The sequence below is a fragment of the Aythya fuligula genome, chromosome 14 (genome assembly GCF_009819795.1).
Source record: "Aythya fuligula isolate bAytFul2 chromosome 14, bAytFul2.pri, whole genome shotgun sequence".
Taxonomy (NCBI): Eukaryota; Metazoa; Chordata; class Aves; order Anseriformes; family Anatidae; genus Aythya; species Aythya fuligula.
The window spans coordinates 18,424,061-18,445,684 of NC_045572.1; the positions used below are offsets into that span (position 1 = coordinate 18,424,061).

The 21,624-nt window shown below is 49.8% G+C and overlaps 1 protein-coding gene across 1 annotated transcript in view; it reads right to left on the minus strand.

The window, feature by feature from the left end:
* The window catches only part of AFF4 (AF4/FMR2 family member 4), a 45,268-nt gene extending 25,669 nt beyond the window's left edge, over positions 1-19,599 (minus strand). The window contains exons 1-5 of the mRNA XM_032196690.1: positions 19,548-19,599; positions 5,804-5,930; positions 4,440-5,231; positions 3,049-3,093; positions 1,992-2,078 (exon numbers count right to left, since the gene is read on the minus strand). Of these exons, the coding sequence (XP_032052581.1) occupies positions 1,992-2,078; positions 3,049-3,093; positions 4,440-5,231; positions 5,804-5,926 (1,047 nt within the window). The 5' untranslated portion in view covers positions 5,927-5,930; positions 19,548-19,599. The remainder of the gene's footprint in view (positions 1-1,991; positions 2,079-3,048; positions 3,094-4,439; positions 5,232-5,803; positions 5,931-19,547) is intronic.
* Between the last annotated feature and the right edge of the window lie 2,025 nt (positions 19,600-21,624).

Genomic DNA, 21,624 nt, shown 5'->3' on the forward strand with positions numbered 1-21,624 from the left:
AAAAGCTGGCAAAAAGTCGAAAGAGTCAGAGCAGCCATAAATGGAATTTTTTTTTGCAAACTGGGTGAAGAAACACAATCCAGGTTGATAGATTCAAAAGAAGAAGAAAACACCAAACACACAACCACCCTTTTTTGTTCAAGCATCAACAAGGCTGTGCAACCTTACGTAGTTTCTCTGCATGTGGCAAAGGCCTACAGATCTCTGCACAGCTTCTTTCTCCCCACACTGAGTCAAAGAGATGCACGGAGACAAAAACACGACAGGACAGGGTGATGACAACAGGACTGTCTGTAGCTCCAAGACATCTAGCCAGTAGGAGAAACAGAACTGTTTAACCTTTCATCAGTCTGTGGGAGTTTGTGCACTTACAGAGGCTGGAACTTTTGACCAAGAAATAATCGTGAGCTATAGCTAGAGCCTTTTGGAAAACTGTACTCATTCAGTGCTCATCTGGGTAAATCACCTAGATTAAACCTTTTGCCCACACTGAGGAAACTATTACAGGTGCTCACAAGAAAACATTTTCTTATGACCAACTAGTCAAAAAGAGAACACACTTCTTTTCCAACTAGATTGTTAGAAAGAGTAATCCATTGTGCTTGTTTCATGTATTAGAGCTCCTTTACTTGGATTTTCAAACACATGCAAACTCCAAAACATCTTCATGTTAAGAGAAACAAGGCTAGAAAGTTGATGTCCAAGCATTCATGGAACAAGACAATCTGTTTAGACAGATTTCATTTAGAAATCTCAGGGAAAAAATCTTAAAACACATTTCACTGAACTGTTTTGGGGAGTAATTTGGATCAAGCAGGAAACTGATAGCAGCAACTGGTCCTCTAGCACAGCAGCCTGGTCAGAAAAGGTGTAGTCTTCATGATTATTAAGGTAACTTTTAAAAGATGACCAGCATAATTTCTGCAATCTGAAATTATGCCAAACTAGGGACAGAGTACCTCAACCTGTTTCAGATGTATGTTGAGCCTTGAGAAACATTGTATTCTTAACTTAAATCTTTTTCTGCTAATCAATAGGTACGAAGTCCTGAACGAGTCAGCTATCATAAGCTGAACTGTACTTGCTGAAGTTGCTCCCCAAACTCTACCCTGCCTACCTACAGCTTCCAAGACACTTCAGATTACAGAGCTGCAGTTCAAGGCAAACAATCACTTCTGCCAATTTGCCTTAAAGCACTGCAGCTGGGAGTGCAAGAGCCAGCCCGAGGGGAAAGGAGCAAACAGCCAAGAGCAAAAAGGTAGGAGAATGCAAGCTCCTTCCTCAGAGGTGTCGGCTCAAGCAGGTCTCTTGGCAACATGCCCTATGCTGTCAGCAGCAGCAAAAAGCAACTGATTTCTCTTTCCAATTAATAATTTAAATGCTTCAGTAGTTATTAAGTACATGGTAAGCTAATAAGGCATATTTCTGGGCAAGTAATCTCAAAACTTCTTGAGCAAAAGGTCTCATTTAAAAACTTTTTTTCCTTTGTAATTGGAAATGTAAGATCTAACAGAACTACAACTGGACTTCAAAATTATGAGGAAAAATCAGTTTATGCAGAAAAATATGTTTGAATTTCTTAACATTTATCAGTCAGTCTCCACTGCTTGCTTGACGAGGTAAACAATGCTTGCTTCTGCACAAAGTGCTGCAAAGTATTTCCCTAACAGGGAAGAGGCTCAGTGGCGTTTTAAAGCTTCAGGAGTACCCTGAAGAAGGTTTGAATTTATGAAAAAGAATTTAATATAAAAATGAAAGCTTATACATGTCTTCGCAGACATTGAAGAGTGCTTTATGCATGTAAACCAGAGGATAAACAATGACATTTTTCATAAGAACGACAATGTTATTGTGAAGCAAGATAAAGAGTTGCACAGCACTGAAACAAACACAGAAGAATACAGAATTGAATTTAAAAGAGTTCCAAAATGCTAATCTTTAATAGGAGCTACTTTTTTAAACTGCATTCGGTATTTAACTACAGCACTGACCTTTGTTGGAAAAGGAAATTTTGACGGTTCAGTTTTGCACGGAGTATGAATAGCAGTCAGTGGAGGAGGCCAAGAATGGGACATCTCCTGTACCAAAACAAAAAAGACAAGCTATTAACAAAACAAAAGCAGAGCAAAGATTTCAAGTTAAAATCCTGATTCAAATGGTAAACCTCTCAATTTTCAGTTCATTGTTCACGCTTCAATGAGCTTTATATTCAAATCTTAATTCCCCAAATGTGTAACGAAGATTTTGCACATAAACCTAAATCTTAAATTGCTACTCATGAAAATAAATAGACATGCCAACAAAACAAGCAGAAAGGAACAAATCAATAAAACTGGTTGGCCTGAACATAAACTGAAGTAGAAGCCAGCGTCTGATCACTTCAGCCTGTGAAGAGCACATGTAAGATAAAGGGGTAGAAAGAAAAATCCTGGGAAGGGAAATCTATAAAATTTGAGGAAAAAGAGGTGAAAATCAATACCTGAAGCTGGAAAGAAAGCATCTTGTATTCATTCAGAGCATCTCCAAGGACCATGGAGTACTGAAGGTCAGAGGAAATACGCTATGGAAATGCTCATGGGGCAATGATACCTTTGTGACAGCAGACATATGAACAGGAGGTCACGTGAGGGGTAAAAAGGCTTGAGAAAATAATGCAGGTAGAGGAGAAGGGAAGGGTCTGCTGTTGGGTAGCTACAAATAATTATACTCTAAAAAGGTATTGGAAGGTAATGACTGTATTTAGGTGGAAGAAATGGCTAAATACTGGTTAGATTAGCGGGGATGGGGCTTGAAGGAAAGGAATGCCATGAGGCTATCCAGGAGATAATGTGTGCACCCTGCAGTGCACAGTGCCCAGCTCACGCACAGCTCTGCCTCCAGTTTTCCCCAGTCTACCCGCTTCAGAGGATTATTTGAAGAGCCCTCCTGTAACAACTTGCAGTCAAGCCAATTTAAAAGGAACTAATCAACTGGAGAGTATTTTCCACCTCCTTAGTAATGTTTTGTATCTTCAACAAATAACTTATGAAAAAAAAGCAGAGAACTTACTTTTAGAATTTCATCCACACAGCTCACATCACCAGATGCTGATGCCTACAAATCAAAACTCAAGATTAACATCTCCTAAAGCAGATTTTCTTTAAAAGATACCAGGAGTTTGAAGCAGTTAAGAATAAACTTCAATCCTTATCATAATTCATACAGAGTCTATATAGATACCAACAGACCTCATTAATTCTTTTCAACAATATTAATTTTAATATCAGATAGCTTCAAATTTTTATGGGATGAGTCACATCCAGTTATGAAAAGCGAATACACCGGATCTATAAAACTGCCACAATAATCTCTTAGTTTTCACTTGATGGTTAAAAGTGATCTTAGGCAGTCGGGGATATTAAAAACTTCTGGAAAGAGGGGAAAAAAGAATCATGGCTTTCAATCTTTCCCTGGAAGAAGCCACTGCATAATATCTGAACTCAAATGCATGACAATGAATACACAGTAATGACAAACTGCTTTACAAAGTAAAACAGAGCACAGCACGAAACTAGAAACAGCAATAATTATGAAACTATGAATCTACTGCATTTGGGACGCTACAACAGGAAGAAAGCAGAATGACTACATATTTCACTGCATTAACACCAGCGTGTCAAGTCTTTCAGAAGGTGGAAATAATTTTTCGACTTTCCTTATCTGTTTCCTGAATCTTAATCTGCTATTTATTGAAATCCCAGGAACAAACGTTTTTTTTCTTGCTACTGGCACTTACACGGTTCATATGAAATGCACGGCCATTTTGTTATTAAGAAAGGCCCTCTTCTTGCAAGTGAGCTGCAGTCAAGGTCTGTGCCTTACCAATTCCAGGATTATTAAACTGTTAAAAGTTGTTAGTCCAATAGTATTCTGTATTCAGCATACCTGAGCAAAGTTCTGAACCTTTTTCACTTTGGTGTGCTTTGGGGTTAGCTGATGTTCCTTAGGTGAAGGTATAATAATCACATCTAGAAATTACTACAAGCTCCAAAACAAAACCTGATATGCTCAGATAGCATCACCTGACTAAGGCAACACGGCTCCCAGCAAAGACAATATATGGATACAGGCTTGTCAAAAGACTTGTGAATATCCTACTATTTTACTGACTTTTGACTTCAGAAGTACTCCAGGAAAATTAGCCTGTCTGGGTTAGCTAAGCCTTTCTCAGAATGTCTCATAGGCTGTGTTTAATGAAAATCACAGTATCCACATGGAAGAATTTCATGTTTTCCATTTAAAATACAGGTCTTCACCAGGAGAGATGTTTTATTTAACAAAAAAACAGCATTCACTATAAACTGCATCTTAGTTACGTAGATTGGGATTTTAAAGAAGCTGGAAAATCCAAGCCCAAAGGGACTATCATTTAAGAACCCAGTAAATAGGTAGGAACTTACATCGAGTGGTTGAGAAGGTATTTTCAGCTTGGTTAGATGTGCTTTGCTGCTGGGCTTCAGCTCATTCACACTGCTGCTGTGAGTCTGGCTACTGTAGTGTTCAGAAGATAACTTTGGTTCCATGGATTCCTGCCCATCCATCGGCCTTACATAGGCAGTGGGTTTCTGTAACATTGAATTGGACTTGGACATTAGTGAGGGTGGAAAAGACTGATTAGAGTGTTGTCCACTTGAAAATGAGGGTACGCGGGAGGGAGAGTCCCAGTTGGCATCTGGATCCCGGGGAGATTTTGACCGTTGATGTTCTTTGCTGTGATGATCGCCTCCATGAGATCTCGAATGGCTGGAGCTCAACGAAGAAACAGCAGGTGGTTTTCCAGGGCTGGAAGAACGGGATTTGGAGTGTTCAGATCCATGCTGGCTTTTTTTGCGGCTGCTGCTGCTACTGTATGAGTCACGGTCATGCCTCTGGCCACTACTGCTAGTGTTATTGCCACTGCCGCGCTGACTGCTGTGCCCGCTCTGTAAACCCGAGGACCGTTTCTGAGATTGCGAGGAAGTGCTAGGTGCTGGTCCTACAGGAGTCCATTTGCTACTCTGATGTGAACTAGTATTATGTCTCTGGTCACCAAAGAAACTTTGGTTTGATTTCTCATCTGTTGCTGATGGTACGGTTGGTTTGGGAATTCCAACGAGCTTCTGTTGCGATCGATCTCCTAGAAGATCCTCCATTTCGTCATAATTACCGAGCATGCTCTGAATGCGACTAGACAATTTGTCTTCTTTGCTGGTCTGTGAAAATCATTAGAAAAAAATGCAAAATTCAGTGTTAAAAGTCACAACTTCGCTTTCAGTGAATTGACTTGACAACTAGTGCAGCTGATCTACATTTCAAGGCTAGGATTGTGGCTAGCACCCCGATCTTTTTGCCAAGGTTTCCTAGTCCCAGGTTTGCTTTTCAAGCAGTAATTTAACCTCCTAGAGCATACAGAAAAGATGTGCTTAGGCAGCACTGAGTCATTTTTGTATTTGAAAACTAGAAGGCTTTTGTTTTCAGTTTCAAAATCTTTGATCTTTAATTTTAATTTTTATTTTTTAGAAAATAATGACAAAGTCCCTACTGGCATAGAAGGTAAGGAAAAGGAACAAAACACTCTGCAATACTTTACACTTATTTCTACAGCTTACAAAAGAAATCCGAATGAACTTTGTTACTTTTACTGATGCCCAATCAATATTTATCTTCTAAAAAAAACAAAGCTGCTGTTAAAATCTAGACAACCAATAGAGGTTTTAGTCCTCTAATAATAATTGCACAGAACTGCCACAAAAAAAATGAGTTTGTGAAAATGGCATAAACTCACAACTTTGTACGGTTCCGCAAAGAGAGGAGAGTTAGGTGGAAAGGCTTCTTCACCCTGTTGAATTTCTTGATTTCGCCTTTCCCTTTCTTTCATACGCAGCACATTCCGGTCTTCACGGTTCATGTTGCTACAAAAAAAACATAATTTCCTGATCACAGAAGGAAATGAGGAAGGAGGAAGGCAGGCGCAGCGAGCCCCGGTACCCGTTCTGCCAAACGAGAGAGCTCAGTTAAGAACCCGCTGCTGACAGCAGCTCCTCACAACTGAAGAGATGTTTTTGCCCAGTTTAAAGAGCCTTGCATTTAGAACAGCTGTAACCCACAATTTACAGCTACCTTCTGTGCCTAACTGGGAGAGTTTATGCAGGAAAACTAAAAGTAAATAAAAAAAAGCACAAAGTCCTCAGGCAAATAACTGTTTCTAACTATTGCACCTGTTTGAAGCATTTAGCTGTTCCAGCCCACCCCGTCCATCTCCCAGTCATTCCTACAATTCCCTTTCTCCTCAACATCCCCCAAGCCTTCTGCAATTCCCTTCTCTTCCCCCGCCCCCGTTCAGTGCCTGAATCGGGCTGTGGTTTGCTTTCAGCTCTGCCCCAAGGCACCTTTCTGGGCATTCCCCGACATCCTCTGACCTCCAGCTTTGATGTTGTTTCCAGGCCTACCTTCCTCCCTCCCTCCTAAAAGGCCTTTCTAGCCAAAGCAGTCATTTCCGTGAAGTTCTGTCAGTGCTGCACTTCTGCCCTAGGCCACACGATCTGCGCCTACTGCAAAAATGCAGACTAGAAAGCTGGCAAGCTCCCATCCTGCCCATCCTCCTTGGAGGTTTGCTCTTGCTGTTTGAGTTAACAGCAATACGCCAAGTTGTAGCAACACAACGAGAAAATACTGTCAGCTTTGCGCTTGATAAAGCATCGGGACCCACAGGAATCAACAAAATCAGATGACCGATGATGTCGCCCTGGTTTTGTGAGCGTAATTCTTTATGTTAAGAGAGCTATAAAAGCACCCTACTGGTGTGCCAAAAGCACGGTCGGTGCTTCCAGAGAAGAAATGCCCATTCTTCCACATAAATAAGCTGCAGTCTAAAATGAAGAAGTCATCTACTTTGAAAGTCACTGTTAAAAATAATAGGAAGCTGTCTAGAAACAACAAAGTTTGCTACAGCACTGATTTGAAAGCTATGTAAAAGCAGCTAGCCCATCCTAGGAAGCCTTCTACCTATCACTCGGTTGTCTGTTTAACATTATTCTTTTCACCTTAATAACATTTTAGTCTTTCATGGCAATTTCTTACTCATTTGGCTTCATTCTGCCTGCTGCTCTGCTGCAATAAAACCTACAGGAACCCCCAGCCTGAGCTTACACACTCAGTGCTTTTCCAGGCGCTGGATTTGTTGCACTTCCCTGGAATATTTGCGTTGTAAACAAGGTAAAAGCATTAGCATAATCCAGCTCAGTGCTGATACCAAGCCTGTGGATGTGATGGTTTTTAACACAGGTGTGAAAATTATTTTTTCCCCCATTATGCTAAACTCAGCCCAACTCCTGGAGGTGGGAGCACACCGCAGGCCTCAGGGCACTGCCGCCAGCAAACTGCCTCAGCACTTGCCCATGCACGGCAAAACGCAAATTCCTTCTGAAGGATGGAGGTCTAGGAAGCTTGTTCTTCTTCAGATTTCTTACATGTGCAGGATTTAAACAGAAACAAATACCAGATTTAACTATACTGATCAGGTGAGGCCGATTTTCAATTTCACACCTACATTTTACAAACAGGGGGGTAAATTTTAACATAAAGCTCTTCACTGGCTTTCAGAGAGCCGAGCACCCTCCCAGAGCTGTACGGACGTACCGCAGCTCGTTGGGCTGGGGAAGTCAAGGTCTGGCACTTGGTACAACGCTGCTGCACAGAAGGGACCCGAAGGCAGCCACCCCTCGGAGCGAAGCAGGCAGGCTGGCTCTGTGCGCCAGGTCAACGTAAAATCAGGCTTTGGAAATATCAAAGCAGCTCAGGGCACTTTTTGCCACTCCTCCCTACCCCTCTGCAGTACACAGCAAGTGGCAAACGTCCCCACAGGCACTCGCTGTGGCCGTACAGGGAGCGCGTTGGGGTTTTCTTTTTGTTTTGCTGGGGAAGGAAGGGAGTGGAATTGATCATTTGGATCGCATTCAAACGAGACTTCTTTATCTACTCTTCTGCATCTCTGCAGGGATATTTTAAGCACCAACAGCGTGTACTACGCTATTAAAATCACACGGGCATTAAACATGCAAATAAATGAAGCCGGTGCTGGTTGGCACGGCGGGCTCTGAGCTCGGCGTGTCCGGCAGCTTCCCAGCCACACGCACCCCGTGCACAGCACCGAGCACGAGACAAGGTGTGCCTGCTCAACCCGGACTGCTAGCAGCAAAGGCAATTGCAGGAGGAACTCTGCAGATGCTTGTGTCTCGTCCAGCTTTAGGGCCCCCGGAGAACCCCTCGGAGGAGCTGAGCCAGGCTAAGGGAGACAGCCAGGCCTCAGTGGATCCTCAGAGCGTGTTCGCAGCACCCTGACCCCTCTGAGACAGCCTCATCTACCTCAAGGGCCTCTTTCTGTCTGAATTGCTTTGAGAAGCAGGAGAGATCCCACAGGTGGCTCAGGCAGCACGGGCTAGCTGGCTGTGAGGCAACACCAGCCTTGTTTGACAGCATTTGGCCTTGAATGATAAAGGGGCTGTGGGGGGAAGGCAGCACGCAGGCCCCAGCAGCCGGGCAGGGCACACCCGGCTCACACCCCGGGCTGGAAATGCTGCCCCTAGGAAGGAGCAGTATATAAGGAATGAGGTATCTGCACACACACACACAGTCCCCAAGTGCTACTCTGACAGTTTAATCCAAATGCACTCACAGAAGAGTTGGTAAAGAAAGAAGTCACAAACAAAACCAAGCCCAGCCACCAAACCCTGCCCCACAGCAGCAAAACGAAGCACGCCGAGGCACAAAGCAGCAACGCGCTCTGGTGGGGCCACTAACGACTGAAAGCTTCCCAAATAAAAGTGATTTAGAGCTTTCTGTTTTATGGTAAAGAAAAAGAATAGTGCAGAAAAATTAAACATTTCTTACAAGAACAATAGAGCTTTGCACAAAATTGTACAAGCTCCAGGTAAGTTTAAGGATAATCACGGTGCTGCAAATACAGCAGCAGTAACACAGGCATCCAGTTGGCTTCGTACGGCTTTGTGACACTAAAATAAGCAGCAAAACCAAAAAGGAGTTTACAGAGAATTTAAATAATAGTCATGTGTCAATAAATAAATAAAATAAAAAGCTTTCAGAAGAGCGCAGCGTCCCACTTTCCTCCTCTCCCTCTCGCCTCCAACCCCACGGCTGGAGTTCCCCTCGAGGCTCTGCCTCGGGAGGGCGTTTGGTTTGGGATGGCTCCGGCTGCAGGCGTTACCTGCTCCCCGAGAGGAGAGGGCGGCTCTGCCAGAAGTGCTCGGCAATTCTAACTCGGTATCAGTCAGCCCGAGGCGAGGCACGCTCACACTGCAGCAGCACTGATGTGTCCTGAGCACGAGAAAGGGTGAGCCATCACCTCACCTGGGTGTTTTGGGGAAAGCCAAGGGTTTGGGTGGGTTGTTTCTTGAAAATACAACCCCGTTTCTAGCAGATATCCCTTCTTCCAAGGTTTCATTAGGAAATCTCTTCTGTTGCTCATCTGGTACTGATACTGGCAGTATAAAACTAATACAAAACCCAGATTTCCCCAGAAATTCCACCCTGTCCTTCACGTGGGGCATTCCCTCTGCACACTCCCCAGCGAGCTGCTAACGCACAGCTGGAGAACACCACCTCTGTACGCACCGTAAGGGTGGCAGAGCTTTTAAAAACAAAACAAAAAAAAGTTGCCCTAGGCGAGGTTAATGTTTGATGAGAGCCACCAGAGGGAAGAGCTCGGTGTTTGCCACGGGGCCCTTCCCCTTCCCGGCCAGCCCTGCGGCTGCAGAACCCCCCCAAAGCACCCGATTTAATTTCATCGGCTGGATTCCTCCCTTGGGCCCCTGGCCTTGCAGTGGGACTGACGAGGCTCTGCACGCTCACGTAAGACCCATTTTGTCAGAGGAGCTGAGTGAGAGCTGGGCACAGCGTTCACCACACCAAGACCCAGCACACAGACACAAGGCTTCTGTTTTAATTCAGGTAAATGCAGCTCCCAGAAACTGAATTTTACAACCCAAATTAAGGAGGACACTTGGAACTTCTGCAGCTGCGTTTCAGCTTGTCTAAAACAAGTTTGAAGTCCTTTTCCTAAACATACTGCTAAAATAGCTTTAAACCAATTCTGACCAAGAAGAATGTGCTTGCTAGCTTGCTGTTATTTACTCAAGGGTTAACAGACCCCACACCACCCTCCTTTAAACCATCACAGTTACTTTGTGCAACCGCATTACAGGGTAGTGAAAGCGCCCAGGCCCCCTCACCTCTCCTTCCCTGGATTAACCTTACCCAGCCCTCGGTTTTATTTTGTGTCACTACCAAGGGAAAGCTCTAAAAATAAAGCAATGACTGCAGCTCGCTCGTGGTTCTGCAAGGAACCGCGCCGCACAGCCAGGCTCTTGTGCAAGGCTGGCAGCTCAAGAGCTGTTGGAAGAAATCCTCCCTGCGTCCTCTGGAGAGAAACAAAAGAAAAACACAGACCTGAAGCTATCGGTTTTGTTTTTCTTTTCGCTAACCACTTAGGGGCAGGAAGACATCAGCTGCCCGGCCCTCTGAAACAAAGTTCCCGGTTTCCTTTTTCTTCCCAGCCAGGGGAGTGCTCTGAGGCCTGAAGCACCAGCCCCTTTGTGCTGTCCCTACAGAGGGAAACCCAGGCAATGCAGCAGCGTGCCCGGCTCTCCCCGGGGATGGGAACAGCAGAGGAATGGCCTCAAGCAGAAAAAACAGAGCCACAACACAACCGGGAGCATGAAGGCACCGACCCCGCGGAGGAATGGCCCAGCCAGGGGAACCCTACTGACCCCAGAGGGAAGGGGGATGCCCAGACTGCAATATGAGGCTGGGATCTACCAAAATCATCCCTTTCTGACCCACGCTGCAGGGTGAGGCGCTGGAGCAGCGCGGAGCTTCCCCGTGTGCTCCTTCCTGCCCGCACAGGCTCCACGAAGCGCACCGCGATGCTGCTCCCAGCAGCCACTTTAATCGTGCAGACTCGCTACCTGAATTCCTGTGCCAGCATGTTCTCCTGCTCCAGCTTTGAAGCCGAGACAATTGGCGTTTAAATTTTATTAAGCAATAGTTCTTCAGACAGCCGGCGTTAATCTGCCTATTATAGTTCTGACTTCCTCACGTTAATTTACTGTCTTCAAGGCCTCATTACACGGGAGCGTTACGAACTCTGCAGCATTAGGCCTCAGAAGGGACTGGCTTTGCAGAAATCCCGTGATAAAAACACCCCATCCAGGCCCTGAAACAATACCCAGTGTTCTCACGAAGCCCCACCTGAAGGACAAAAGGGAAAACTCACGTTTGCCTGAAGGTTCCCGTCCTCAGCTGCAGACCAAGCAGGAAAGCAGAAGTTTATCACATGGTGCCCAGGTTTAACAGCCGCTTCCTCCAGCCCTGCTGAAAGCTCACCTGGCTGCTTCCTCACTACGCATTTATCTCCAGCCTCTCATCGCAGCCAAGGCCCAAGCCCCGTGCTGCACACCAGCCTGACACACATCGGGTTCTCAGACCGTAAATTCAGGCGCTGAATAAACCAGGGGGGGCTCTGTAACTGCCCCAGCAGCCGGGCACACGGCCGTACACCCACCAACACCCCTGCTCCTGCCCTCGCTGCTTCGAGCACGGCACCAGGGGCAGGCAGGAGGCACCGGGGCTGCAGCACGGCCCTGCCGGCCCCTGAGCTGTGTGGGGTCAAAACACAGCCTGGGGGACAGGGTTATTTGGGAACGTGGATGAGCCTAAACACTCCCCAGCCTCTAGAGCAGCCATAACAGCATGAGAGAGTGGGAATAAGCAACTTCTTTAATAAAAATAAAGAGCAAAGAGCATGACCGCCCGCGTTTCTCACCCCCGGTGCCACGCAACTTCCCCACGTCAGACCCAACACGCTGCAGAAACGCAGGCAGAGCCCCTCGGGGCGTGCTGCGGGGCCACAGGGCACAACCAGGTGAATTCCTGAGAGCACAACCGAACAGGGCATGGAGAAGCACCAGCAGTCACCTGAGCTGAGGTGTCGGCACGCACCGGGACAGCCCAGCTGGGCACCAACGGCCGCCGCCAGCCGTTAGGGAGCTCCTGGGCCACTTTGGGCTTCCCAAGATGATGAGAGAGGTTGCTGGCTGAACTTTGGTAAAACCCACCGGAGAACAGCTGAGATTTACAGCCAAAGAACAAAAAAATTGAAGCCAACAGGAAGGGACCAGAGCTACCATCAACACGGATGGAAAGTTCTAACTGTGTGTCCAGCCCGCTAAACGCCCCGGGTATTTCACAACCCCTGTGAGCACGTCATTGAGAAAACCACCAAATTCAATGGGACAGAGACACTTTGTGTCGTGCAGAGACGGGTGGCAGAAGATACCTGGATGATTTTGTCCTACCTGGCCTCAGAACTTCGCTTTGCTGGTGGCACAGGCCAGGCGTGTGCCAGCTGCTTGTGAGCGGCCGCTCGCGGCGCGTTCAGCTGTGGATAAAGGAGCTGGCAAAGGGCACCCCAGGCGAGCAGAACAGCACGCGTGATTTCACAGCAGGGAGACCGGATGGATCTTGCCGCCAGAAAAAGACGTTAAACTTTTTCTAGTACAAAATAAAGGGAAGACACAAGCAGCCTTGCAACACTCACGCCAAAATTCAGTTGAATTTCCAAACCCTCACTGCAACAGCCCGTGCGGGGCCTTCAGCTGCGTCTGCTTGTTACAGAGCTTCCACACGATGATGCTCCAGCTGACAGACAGACGGACAGGCAGACAGACGAGCTTCCAGGTGCTGCAGGAACACGGCAGGACGGCCGCTGCCCCTTTCAGAAGCACCCAAGGATGCGGCGGACAAAGCAGCTCCCCTGAGCAGCTCCGTCCTGCGCGGGCGCCTGGCCCAGAAGGCAGACCCGTCACTGTGCCTGGGAATTAACCCAATTCCATTTCCCACTCCAAAGCAGCACGGTGCAAGCTAAGAGCAATTTTTAACGTGTGAGTTATTTACTTACACACCACAGTTCTTGAACTATTCGTTGTGTAACACGTTAAATGCGCCGCGCGCTGTGTCCGCGCTTGGTGTGAGCTCACCCCCTTACGCCAGCCGCAAGGCTCAAGTTTTGTAGTTCTCTTGATGAGAAACTGAAATTAAAACGTTCTCATTTCACCCACCTTTAGCTTTTCAGTCAGTGAAAGCTCTCTAACATCCCTCCACATAACCAAGGCCATGCGAGTGCCTGGAGCCAGCCGGGGGTGCCGAGGGCGCCGTGAGAGCACCCTGCAATGCCCACTCAGTGTGGGTTGTGTCCCTGCAATGCCCACTCGGTGTGGGTCATGCCCCATGCGGCCATAAGAGATGCAACTGACTTCTTAAACCACAAAACCGATCAGAGGAAATCAGAGAAAAACGAAGCCAGAAAGTCCTCTTTTAGGAGCTTACAAGCAACGAACAAATTGAAGCCGAAGCCTGCTTGCTCAAGCCCCTCCTGGTACAAGGTTTCTGCTACTCACTGGCTCGGGATGTGTCCCAGCACAAACTCCTCGCTTCTCTTTCCCCCTCATTAAATATAATTGGTGCAGATCTTTCAGCAGAAGTAATCGTTGCTCCAGGAAAACCTTTTCACTGCAGCCTTCTGCAGGCTCACAGCTTTCTCCGAGCCAGAGGAAGGTTTCGGTGCGAGGCCAACTCCTCCCCGCTCAGCACGGCGGGGCCAGCCCCTGGCACAGCAGCCACAGCTCCACACGAAGGTCCCGCTGTAAATCTCCAAAAAAGCAACCAAGAGAAAAAAAGGTACCACCGCCGGGCCTCCCCCCACCCACACGTACACCAAGAACTGGCTCCACGCAAACAGAACCGTCAGAAGCCTTTCCCCACGCGGGACCACCCAGCACACCAAAAAAAAAAGATGTAAGACAGCAAAAACCTTACCCGCCGTATCTCATCCCGTCCGATCTTCATGCTCGGAGGCCCCGAGGTCAGGAGAATAAAGCTGCCTTTGTAAAATCAAAGCTTTCTCAAGCAGGGCAGCTTCCATCGAGCTGCTATTTTTATTTACGCCGAAACACGTCCCGCTGGCTGCCGGGCACTGCCAGGCGCTCCTCCTGCAGGGCCCCCGGTCCCGCTCCCTGTGTGACACCCTGAGAGCCCCGTGGTAACCAACACAGGCACCATTTCTCACAGCTGGACTTTGACCACGCAATTTTTAAATTATCGTTAAATAAGAAAGTGATTACGCTAATAGAAGCGGAGGCCTGGTAAATGAGATAATCAGTTGGGTTTGGTTTTTTTTCAGAAAACGATGGTTTACACTCCTCTGCCCACGAACACACTCAGCGTTACACAGAAACCGCTCTGAGGTGGCTTTTTGGGTTGGATTCTGCCCTCCCCCGTAGCAAAGTACTGTTAGCTGCTCCTAGCCAAACTATCCCGAGTGAAGCAGGCTCTTATCTCCTCATCCCACTTGCTTTAATGATTTATGCACATCAAAGCCCGATCAGAGCCATTTAAGCACTTCCAGCACTGAAAGCTCTTTAACGTCCCTGTAAATTAAATTAAAGATAGAAACAAACCTAGAGGTGTGTGTGACCGTACCCAGGTGCTCCCTGGGTTTTATCAGCTGTTGAGCTTTACGGGAAGCTCAGGATGGGTGGCGAGGAGCGGGGAAGCAGCTTCAGTGTTTTGGAGCAGATTTGGGTTAAAATGTCGAAGATTGGTGTGCACCTGCTGCACCTCGCTGGGACGGCAGGACCAGAGTCAGCGCTCAGCACCAAAGCGGGCAGGTTTGAGAGCCAAAGCCAGCACGGGAAGCATCTGACAGGCAGCAATTTGACTCTCACCAGGGTGGAAGTTTAGAATCTGAGCTCTAGAACCTGAGCAGAATTTTAGAGACCACAGAACTTTAGAATCTGAGCAAGTTTCAACAATTCCTCCTGCCCGAAGGGTGCTTTTTACCTGGTCGCTGGGTAGAAACACCGCGTTCCCAGCGCTTGCTTCTAAAAATTAAACACACTGCCATGCCCTGCTGAAACCTGGACAGCCTCATCTGAGGAGCAAAGCGAGCGCTGGGAGATGTGGCTGAGAGGAAGAGGAGCAGCACAGCGCCGCAGGACGCCCCACAGCACGTCCCTGCTGCTTCCCAAGGGTCCTGAAGATGGGAAATCCCCCAGGGGGGTCCTGGGGAAGGCAGGGCAGCAGGAGCAGGGGACCAGCAGTGGGTGCTCAGGCGAGGAGGGAGGGCAGGGGCTGCTGTGGGAGCAGGCTGCCAAGGGGAAGGAGGGCGCAGGGCTTGCTGTGACAGGGTGCCAGAAGGGCTCACCCATCGCAAGGCTGGCGGTGGCCACCACCACTCACACACCAAACAATGCCCAACGATGTACAAATTGCAGTGAGATACCGAGCGTTTACGGCTGCTGCCAGGAGCCCACACGGCTGCAGTGCACCAGGACCTGGGTGCCTGCTCCTTTCAGCGCCATATAGAGTAAAAGCTTTGAAAGCACAAAGCCTGTGATCTGCTTCGGTGTAACGCACGGCCTCTGACATTGCCCAGCCCCGAGAGCTTCAGGGGGGCACCCACAGCTCGGAGCTGCCTCCCGGCCCTCCGCTGAAAGGCCAAACCCAACAGCAGAGGGAAGTTTCAAGCCCAGCCTAAAGGACACCCATTTGAAAGCCACTTTTGGGAACTGCAGACAGTGGGGGAAACATCAGCCCTTTATGGGAAAAGAAACACAGCACTAACGTTTAAGAGCAGCACTGTTCCAGCTGGTTGTCTAAGTCTGGCCTTTCTGCCCCCATCATGGTAGTGGAAATAGCAAGAGATTGCTCTTAGGTTGCAGAGAGCTGCCAGCAGGGAGGGGTGGGGAAGGAAACTGTCCTGAGCAACGTGATCAGCACAGGCCCGTGATGTTCGTAAAACTGACTCTTAACTAAACTTTTAATCATAAATCATGGACAAGCACCGCATTCAAGTTATCCGTAACTGTCTATTATCAGTAACTATAAAAGAAAACTGAACTTCAGCGAACAGCTGGCAACAAACGGGGCTCAGGAGCTGCCCGGGAGGTGCTGCTGGGGCTGGGGACGGTGCCTCAGCAGAGCCGTGCGGGCAAACTGTTCCTAATGAGCTGTCAACAGAAGAAAATGAGTTCAGGACTTCAGGGCAAGAACTTCCCTTATTCAGTGTCTGTGCAGCACCCGGCACAATGAGGTGGTTTTTTTCTCCTGTTGGTACCTGGTGCTGCTGCCAGTTCATAAACCGGGTTTTACGTTCATCAGCAAGAACAATTAACGACTCAAGTGAGAGCAAGAGCCACGACAACTTGAAGAACCACACGGCGCTTGGGAAGAAAACAGAGCTCGCTGCGTTAGGGAAAAGGGAGATCTGGAACACAAAGCTGGAGAAAGAAACTTGGAAAGCAGCAGAGATCTGAGAGCCTGGGGAGATGGCAGACAGCAAGCGAGGCACGAGCGCGAGGCGAGCGGCATTACAGCCAGAGGGGAGGCTGGGATTCCGGGCTGCACGTACGAGGCTGGCACAAAACCAGGGAAGGAAGCCCCGCGCCGCGGCTAAGTGCTCTGTGAGGCACCTCCACGGGCACAGCCTCACATTCCCATCTCGGAGAGCAGCAGCACAACTGCCAGGCGTGGGAAACGGCAACGGCTCCATGCAGGTATACGTTACAGAGCTAGAGAGAGCACAAATCCAGGTTACCACAGGAGGAAACTACAAAGCGTAAGCACAGGACTCCTCTAACATCGCAGGCTGACTAAGCTCAAGAGAAAAGCTTTATGGCAGGAAGGAGCACGAGCCCCTGCAGCTGTATTTCCTGAGCGGCAGAAGCCCTAACATCTCACAAGGCTAAAGTCATCTCGTCAATCTGCAGCAGCTGCAGAAAGGATCCGTCCCGCAAGAGGAGAGTCACTGCGAGATAAGTCCTTTCCTCTTTCCTTTAGCAATCCCACCTACCCACTCATTACTTTCTCATTTGAACAGAGCTAGCGGTATTTTGCCTACCCCTAGCAGTGCTCTACTGAAATGTGGTTTCTTAAAGCTTCCTGACCCACTTCCAAACGCTCCCTCTCACGCTGCGGCCTCTCCACCTCCCCACAGCGTGGAGCTTCCCTGCTGTAGCGAGGACGACACCAGCATCAGCTCCTCCGTGGCACAAACTCCACGAGAGACACTGAAAACGAACGACACGGGGGGACAGACGGCCTCGGGTTCATTTCTCCACTCCTGCTGAAGGGAACTGTGACACTACAGCAACACGAGCAAAAAAGAGTGCCTGTAGAACAAACCACAGGTGAGTAACGCTCTGAAATTATGTGGCTGGCAACAATTACTGCAGCAGAGAAGGAACCTCACAGCCACTGAAATCCCGACTCCGTGCCTACCTCCTCAGACAGGGAGGCCCCACGCAGGGCTCTGCCCCACCAACTTTCTCCCCTCTCTACAACACGGCTCCGCCGACAAAGGCGGCCTCCTTCAGCTTCCAGTTCTCTGCCCACGTCTCCCAAAAGCTGCCCGTGGAAGCTGCTCACTTCGTGCCTCAGCTCTCGGCAGCCAGCCCCAGGGATCACCCGCTGCTGTGCCTGCCCTCAACACCGCCGCCTCCCATCATCTGGAGCAAAGCTTAACAGGAGCAACGATTCAAAAAACCTCTCCAAACAAGAGGAGGAGCAGGAAGCACAAGAGCAGAGGCACCTGACGCAGCTGTGAGCAGTTCTGGCAACTCTCGTGACACACAAAGCGAGGGGGAGGAGGGGGCCGAGTCCCCGTGTGCCTGCAGCCCCGTCCCGCAGCCGGGGAGGCCAGCGTGGAAAACAAAGTGCAGCCCAACATCCCTGCCAGCAGCTGGGAGCCAGGGGAGAAAGGAGGAACTAAGGCACGCCTGCCAACTTACTATCTGCTGCCTGCGAGGTCAGGACAGATTTCTGCTGCAAGTATTTATTTACAAAGGCCGAACAATGCAAACTGAGCCGCGTTTGCAGATTAAAAAAAAAAAAAATGTGGCATCCCTTCATTAAATAGTTGGGAAATAACCATGCACAAACACATTCCAGCTCACAAAAACGGCAACCTGGAAACCCAAGGAACGTTTCACTGAAGTTTTATCAAGTTGCGATCATTATAGCTAGAAGAATGCAAAACACACCTCTTCTCTGGGGGGTTGCTGCGTGGCTTCCTGCACAAAACTGGGAAAAAAACCCACCCGGGGCGTTCAGTCTCCCTCTCACAACGTTTGAGAGGGAGGAGAAATGCCAGAAATGAGAACTGGGAAGACGTTTAAAGAAAATATTAGGGACCTTAACCCGCTCTTGAAACAAGAGCTGAAATCCACCATGTTCTTTGACAACTGAGAGCACTGCTCAGCACTGGAGAAGTCACCCTCACAGAAAGCCACACAAGCACTGCACAGCACAGAAATGACCCCGATACGGTAAGAAAGCCGAGGTACTAACGATGCCCAATGGCAAAATTTTCTCTCCTGGTATCGACGAGCAAGAACTCCCCGATTTTCACCACGAGCCACTGTACAACTCACATTTAATGCCCTGCACGGCCCCTCCAGGACTGGTGCTGTTCGTACCAAGCCCTGCTGGGCCAGAAGGCGCAGCAGCGTGCGGAGGGTTTAATGATGTTTCTCTCATTAGAGCAGATACGAAATGCCACTCCTTCCAATCACTTGACTAGACCCTATTTCACAACAACGCCCCGGGGCTGCCAGGCGCCCCGCTTCAGAGGAGCATTGGGGAGTTTTCAAGAAGCGCAAGCAGCCAGCAACGCTCTCGTGAGAAGGCCGGCACTGGAAGAGCCAGCAGCAAGGTGAGAACCCCAGGCAGACACTTGAGCAGGAGAAGTTAATTTCAAAGCCTGCCGGCGCTGAGTAAAGTGCCTGCCCCGCTCACGGGGAGCCGAGTGGGAGGCCTGGCTGCCATCACGGGGAGCACTTCAAGCCGTCAGGGGCCGCGTTTGGCTGAGGGGGTGCTCACGGAGCAGGGCCCCAGCTGCTTGCGGGCACCACAGGGAGCGGGGCCAGGGCTGAGGCACAGCCACAGGCGCTCGGCTTCCCCCTGAAAGGCAGCCACGGCGCGAGGCCCCTCTGGAAGAGGCAGCGGCTGCGAGCAGCGGTGCCTGCCTGCACCCAGCACTTCTCTGCCTGCCTGCCCAACGCAGCGCCCGCAGCTCAGCACCGCTCGTGCTGGGGCCGGTGCTTCCCATAACACCCCCGGAGGCTGTGCCCGCACCCCCCCCCCCCCCCCATCCCTCCTTGGAGCGGCCCCAGCCCGGTCCCAGCGCCCTGTGGGTGTGTGTGGGGGGGGCAGGAACAAAGCGCTGCCCGCCGCCGGCTGCCGGGGCCCAAACCCGAGGGGGCAGCGCCGGCCCCGGCAGCATCCCCGGCACCGGCCCGGTTCGCGGCCTCCCGGTAGGGCCGCGGCCCACAAGGGTGGGGGGGGGCGCGGCGGCCGGGAAGGGGCCTCCGGGGCCTGGTCCGGGCCGGGGCCGGGCTCCTCCCTCGCCCCCCCCGCCCTCCCCCCGGTGCCCGGTTGCCCCCCCCCCGGGGTCTCACCTCCGCGGGGCGCTCCGCCGGGCCCGGGCCGGGTCGTGGTGCCGCCGGGGGGCAGGGCAGGGCCCGGCCGGGATGGGTGAGGGGTGGGGGGGGGGGGAGCAGGGCCCGAGGCCTGCGGCGGGGGGCGCCTCACAGGCGGGCGGCGGCGGTGCTGGCGGTGCTGTCGGCGGCTCCCCGGGGCTCCCGGCGCTCCATGGCGGGGCCGGGGCCGGGCTGGCGGCGAGGAGGGCGAGGGGAGCTCGGGCTGGGGCTGGGCCGGCGACGTCGGGCGGCGCTGGGCGGCCCCGGGCGGGCTGGGCCCTGCCTGGCCCCTGCCCCGCTGCGCTCCGCCCGTGCGGCCGGGCCGCGCCTCCTCCCGCAGCCGGGCCCCAGCGCTCCCGGCAGCCCCCGCGCCGCCGCCGCTCACGTGACCGCGCGACGTCACGCGTCATGCGTCACGGGGAGGGGAGGGGAGGGTGTGGGGGGGTTGGGGGGGGGAGGTGTCCCTCGCCTCAGGGGTGAGGGGAGGGGGTCGGGGCCCGCGCTGGAAAAATAAATGTGAAGTAAAATGTAACTAAACGCGCACAAGTGTTGGAGTTTAGTAGAAAGCAGCACCTGTAGCCCTGCCCACACAGCCCGCGCTGACGGGCCGCAGCGCGGCTCTGCTTCGGGCCCACACAAAAAATAAACGATTTAAAGTGTTTTAACGGGCTGCTAACTCCGAAGGGGGTTTCGACACTAAAATATTACCGACTTCTCTACTTCTCTATAAAATATGGCCAAATGGGAAAAATCCTGTCCGAAAATAAAAGCAATTACAAGTTCCCACTTCACAGGGGTAGAGGAGGCAGAGGCCCTGAGAACACAGCACCCTACTGCAAATAGACAGAAAATAATAAAAATACCCTATACATTCCTGTAAGGTTTCCACAGTGTTTTCAAAATGATGTTCTGCCAGTGACATTTTTGGTACCTCGCTTCTCCAAGCTGATATCCTGCATTATGGTTTGTATTATTCCTAACACCCCCCCTACACACAGACAATTTTTACACATCTTGAACAAAATTAGGCTGAGAAGATCTGCCTCCGACACAACTGATGTCTCAGTGTCTGGTTAAAGGCACGGCTCGGGTAAATGTAACTTCATAAAGCAAATTAAACCCATGGGGTTCAGGTATGCTGAATCATTTCTTTATAGAGCAAATCCATTTGATAGCAAAATTCCTATTTATTAAGGACACTTCCCCCCCCCCCAATAAATAATTAAATAAATAAAATCCATCAATCCATGAAAGACTTTTTAATGCAACTTCACTGAGAGCACCCAAAAGCCTGTCTCTGGCTGACCGATGTTCGATTCAGTAGAGGCCTGGATCAGGTTGTCCTGTCCCTCCCTCCTTTTGCTCTCCCCTGGGTTAGCAGCGTTTCTCCTTGAAATGCAATGCCTTTTCCCGAGGCTATTTTTCTACAAGACTGCATCAATTGCTTCACTTCAATTAGCAATGGCAGCTTTGCTTGGAAGAGGAAAGATTAAATTGAGCCTGTTCCAAGCTACACAGGTTTCGTGTAAATATACACGCTTGGTAAATAACAATTCCAAGGGGGGGTTGTTTGTTTTTGTTTGCTTTTAATTATTGGCTTTTTGTAGGTAACCTAGAGCTTTAGAAGACAGTAATCAAAGAAATCACCTTTCCCATTGAAAAAAATGGAATCAAAGCACCTTATAATGAGGTATCAGGACGCGATCTAGTGAAAGATGAGTGGTGAGGCTCTTGACAGGCTGGTGGGCTTTACTCTGTAAAATAAGAATATACAGAGATAAACAGAAAGGGCAAGTCACAAAAAATCAAACATATCGTACTTAAAAGTAAACATTAAAACAACATGAGCATAGGCAGCCTTACGGCTGGTCTCAGACTTAATGGCAGGCAACGTCAGACACGCAGCGAGAACAGTGAACCATCTCTGATGTCTGCTCATTAGCCAACAGTGGACCAGAAACTAAATTAATGACGTCTTGATACTATCTGCAATTATGTTACCTTGTCCTACCTCCCACTGATGGAACCTGACATGCACAAGTGTTTCCTTTTGTCT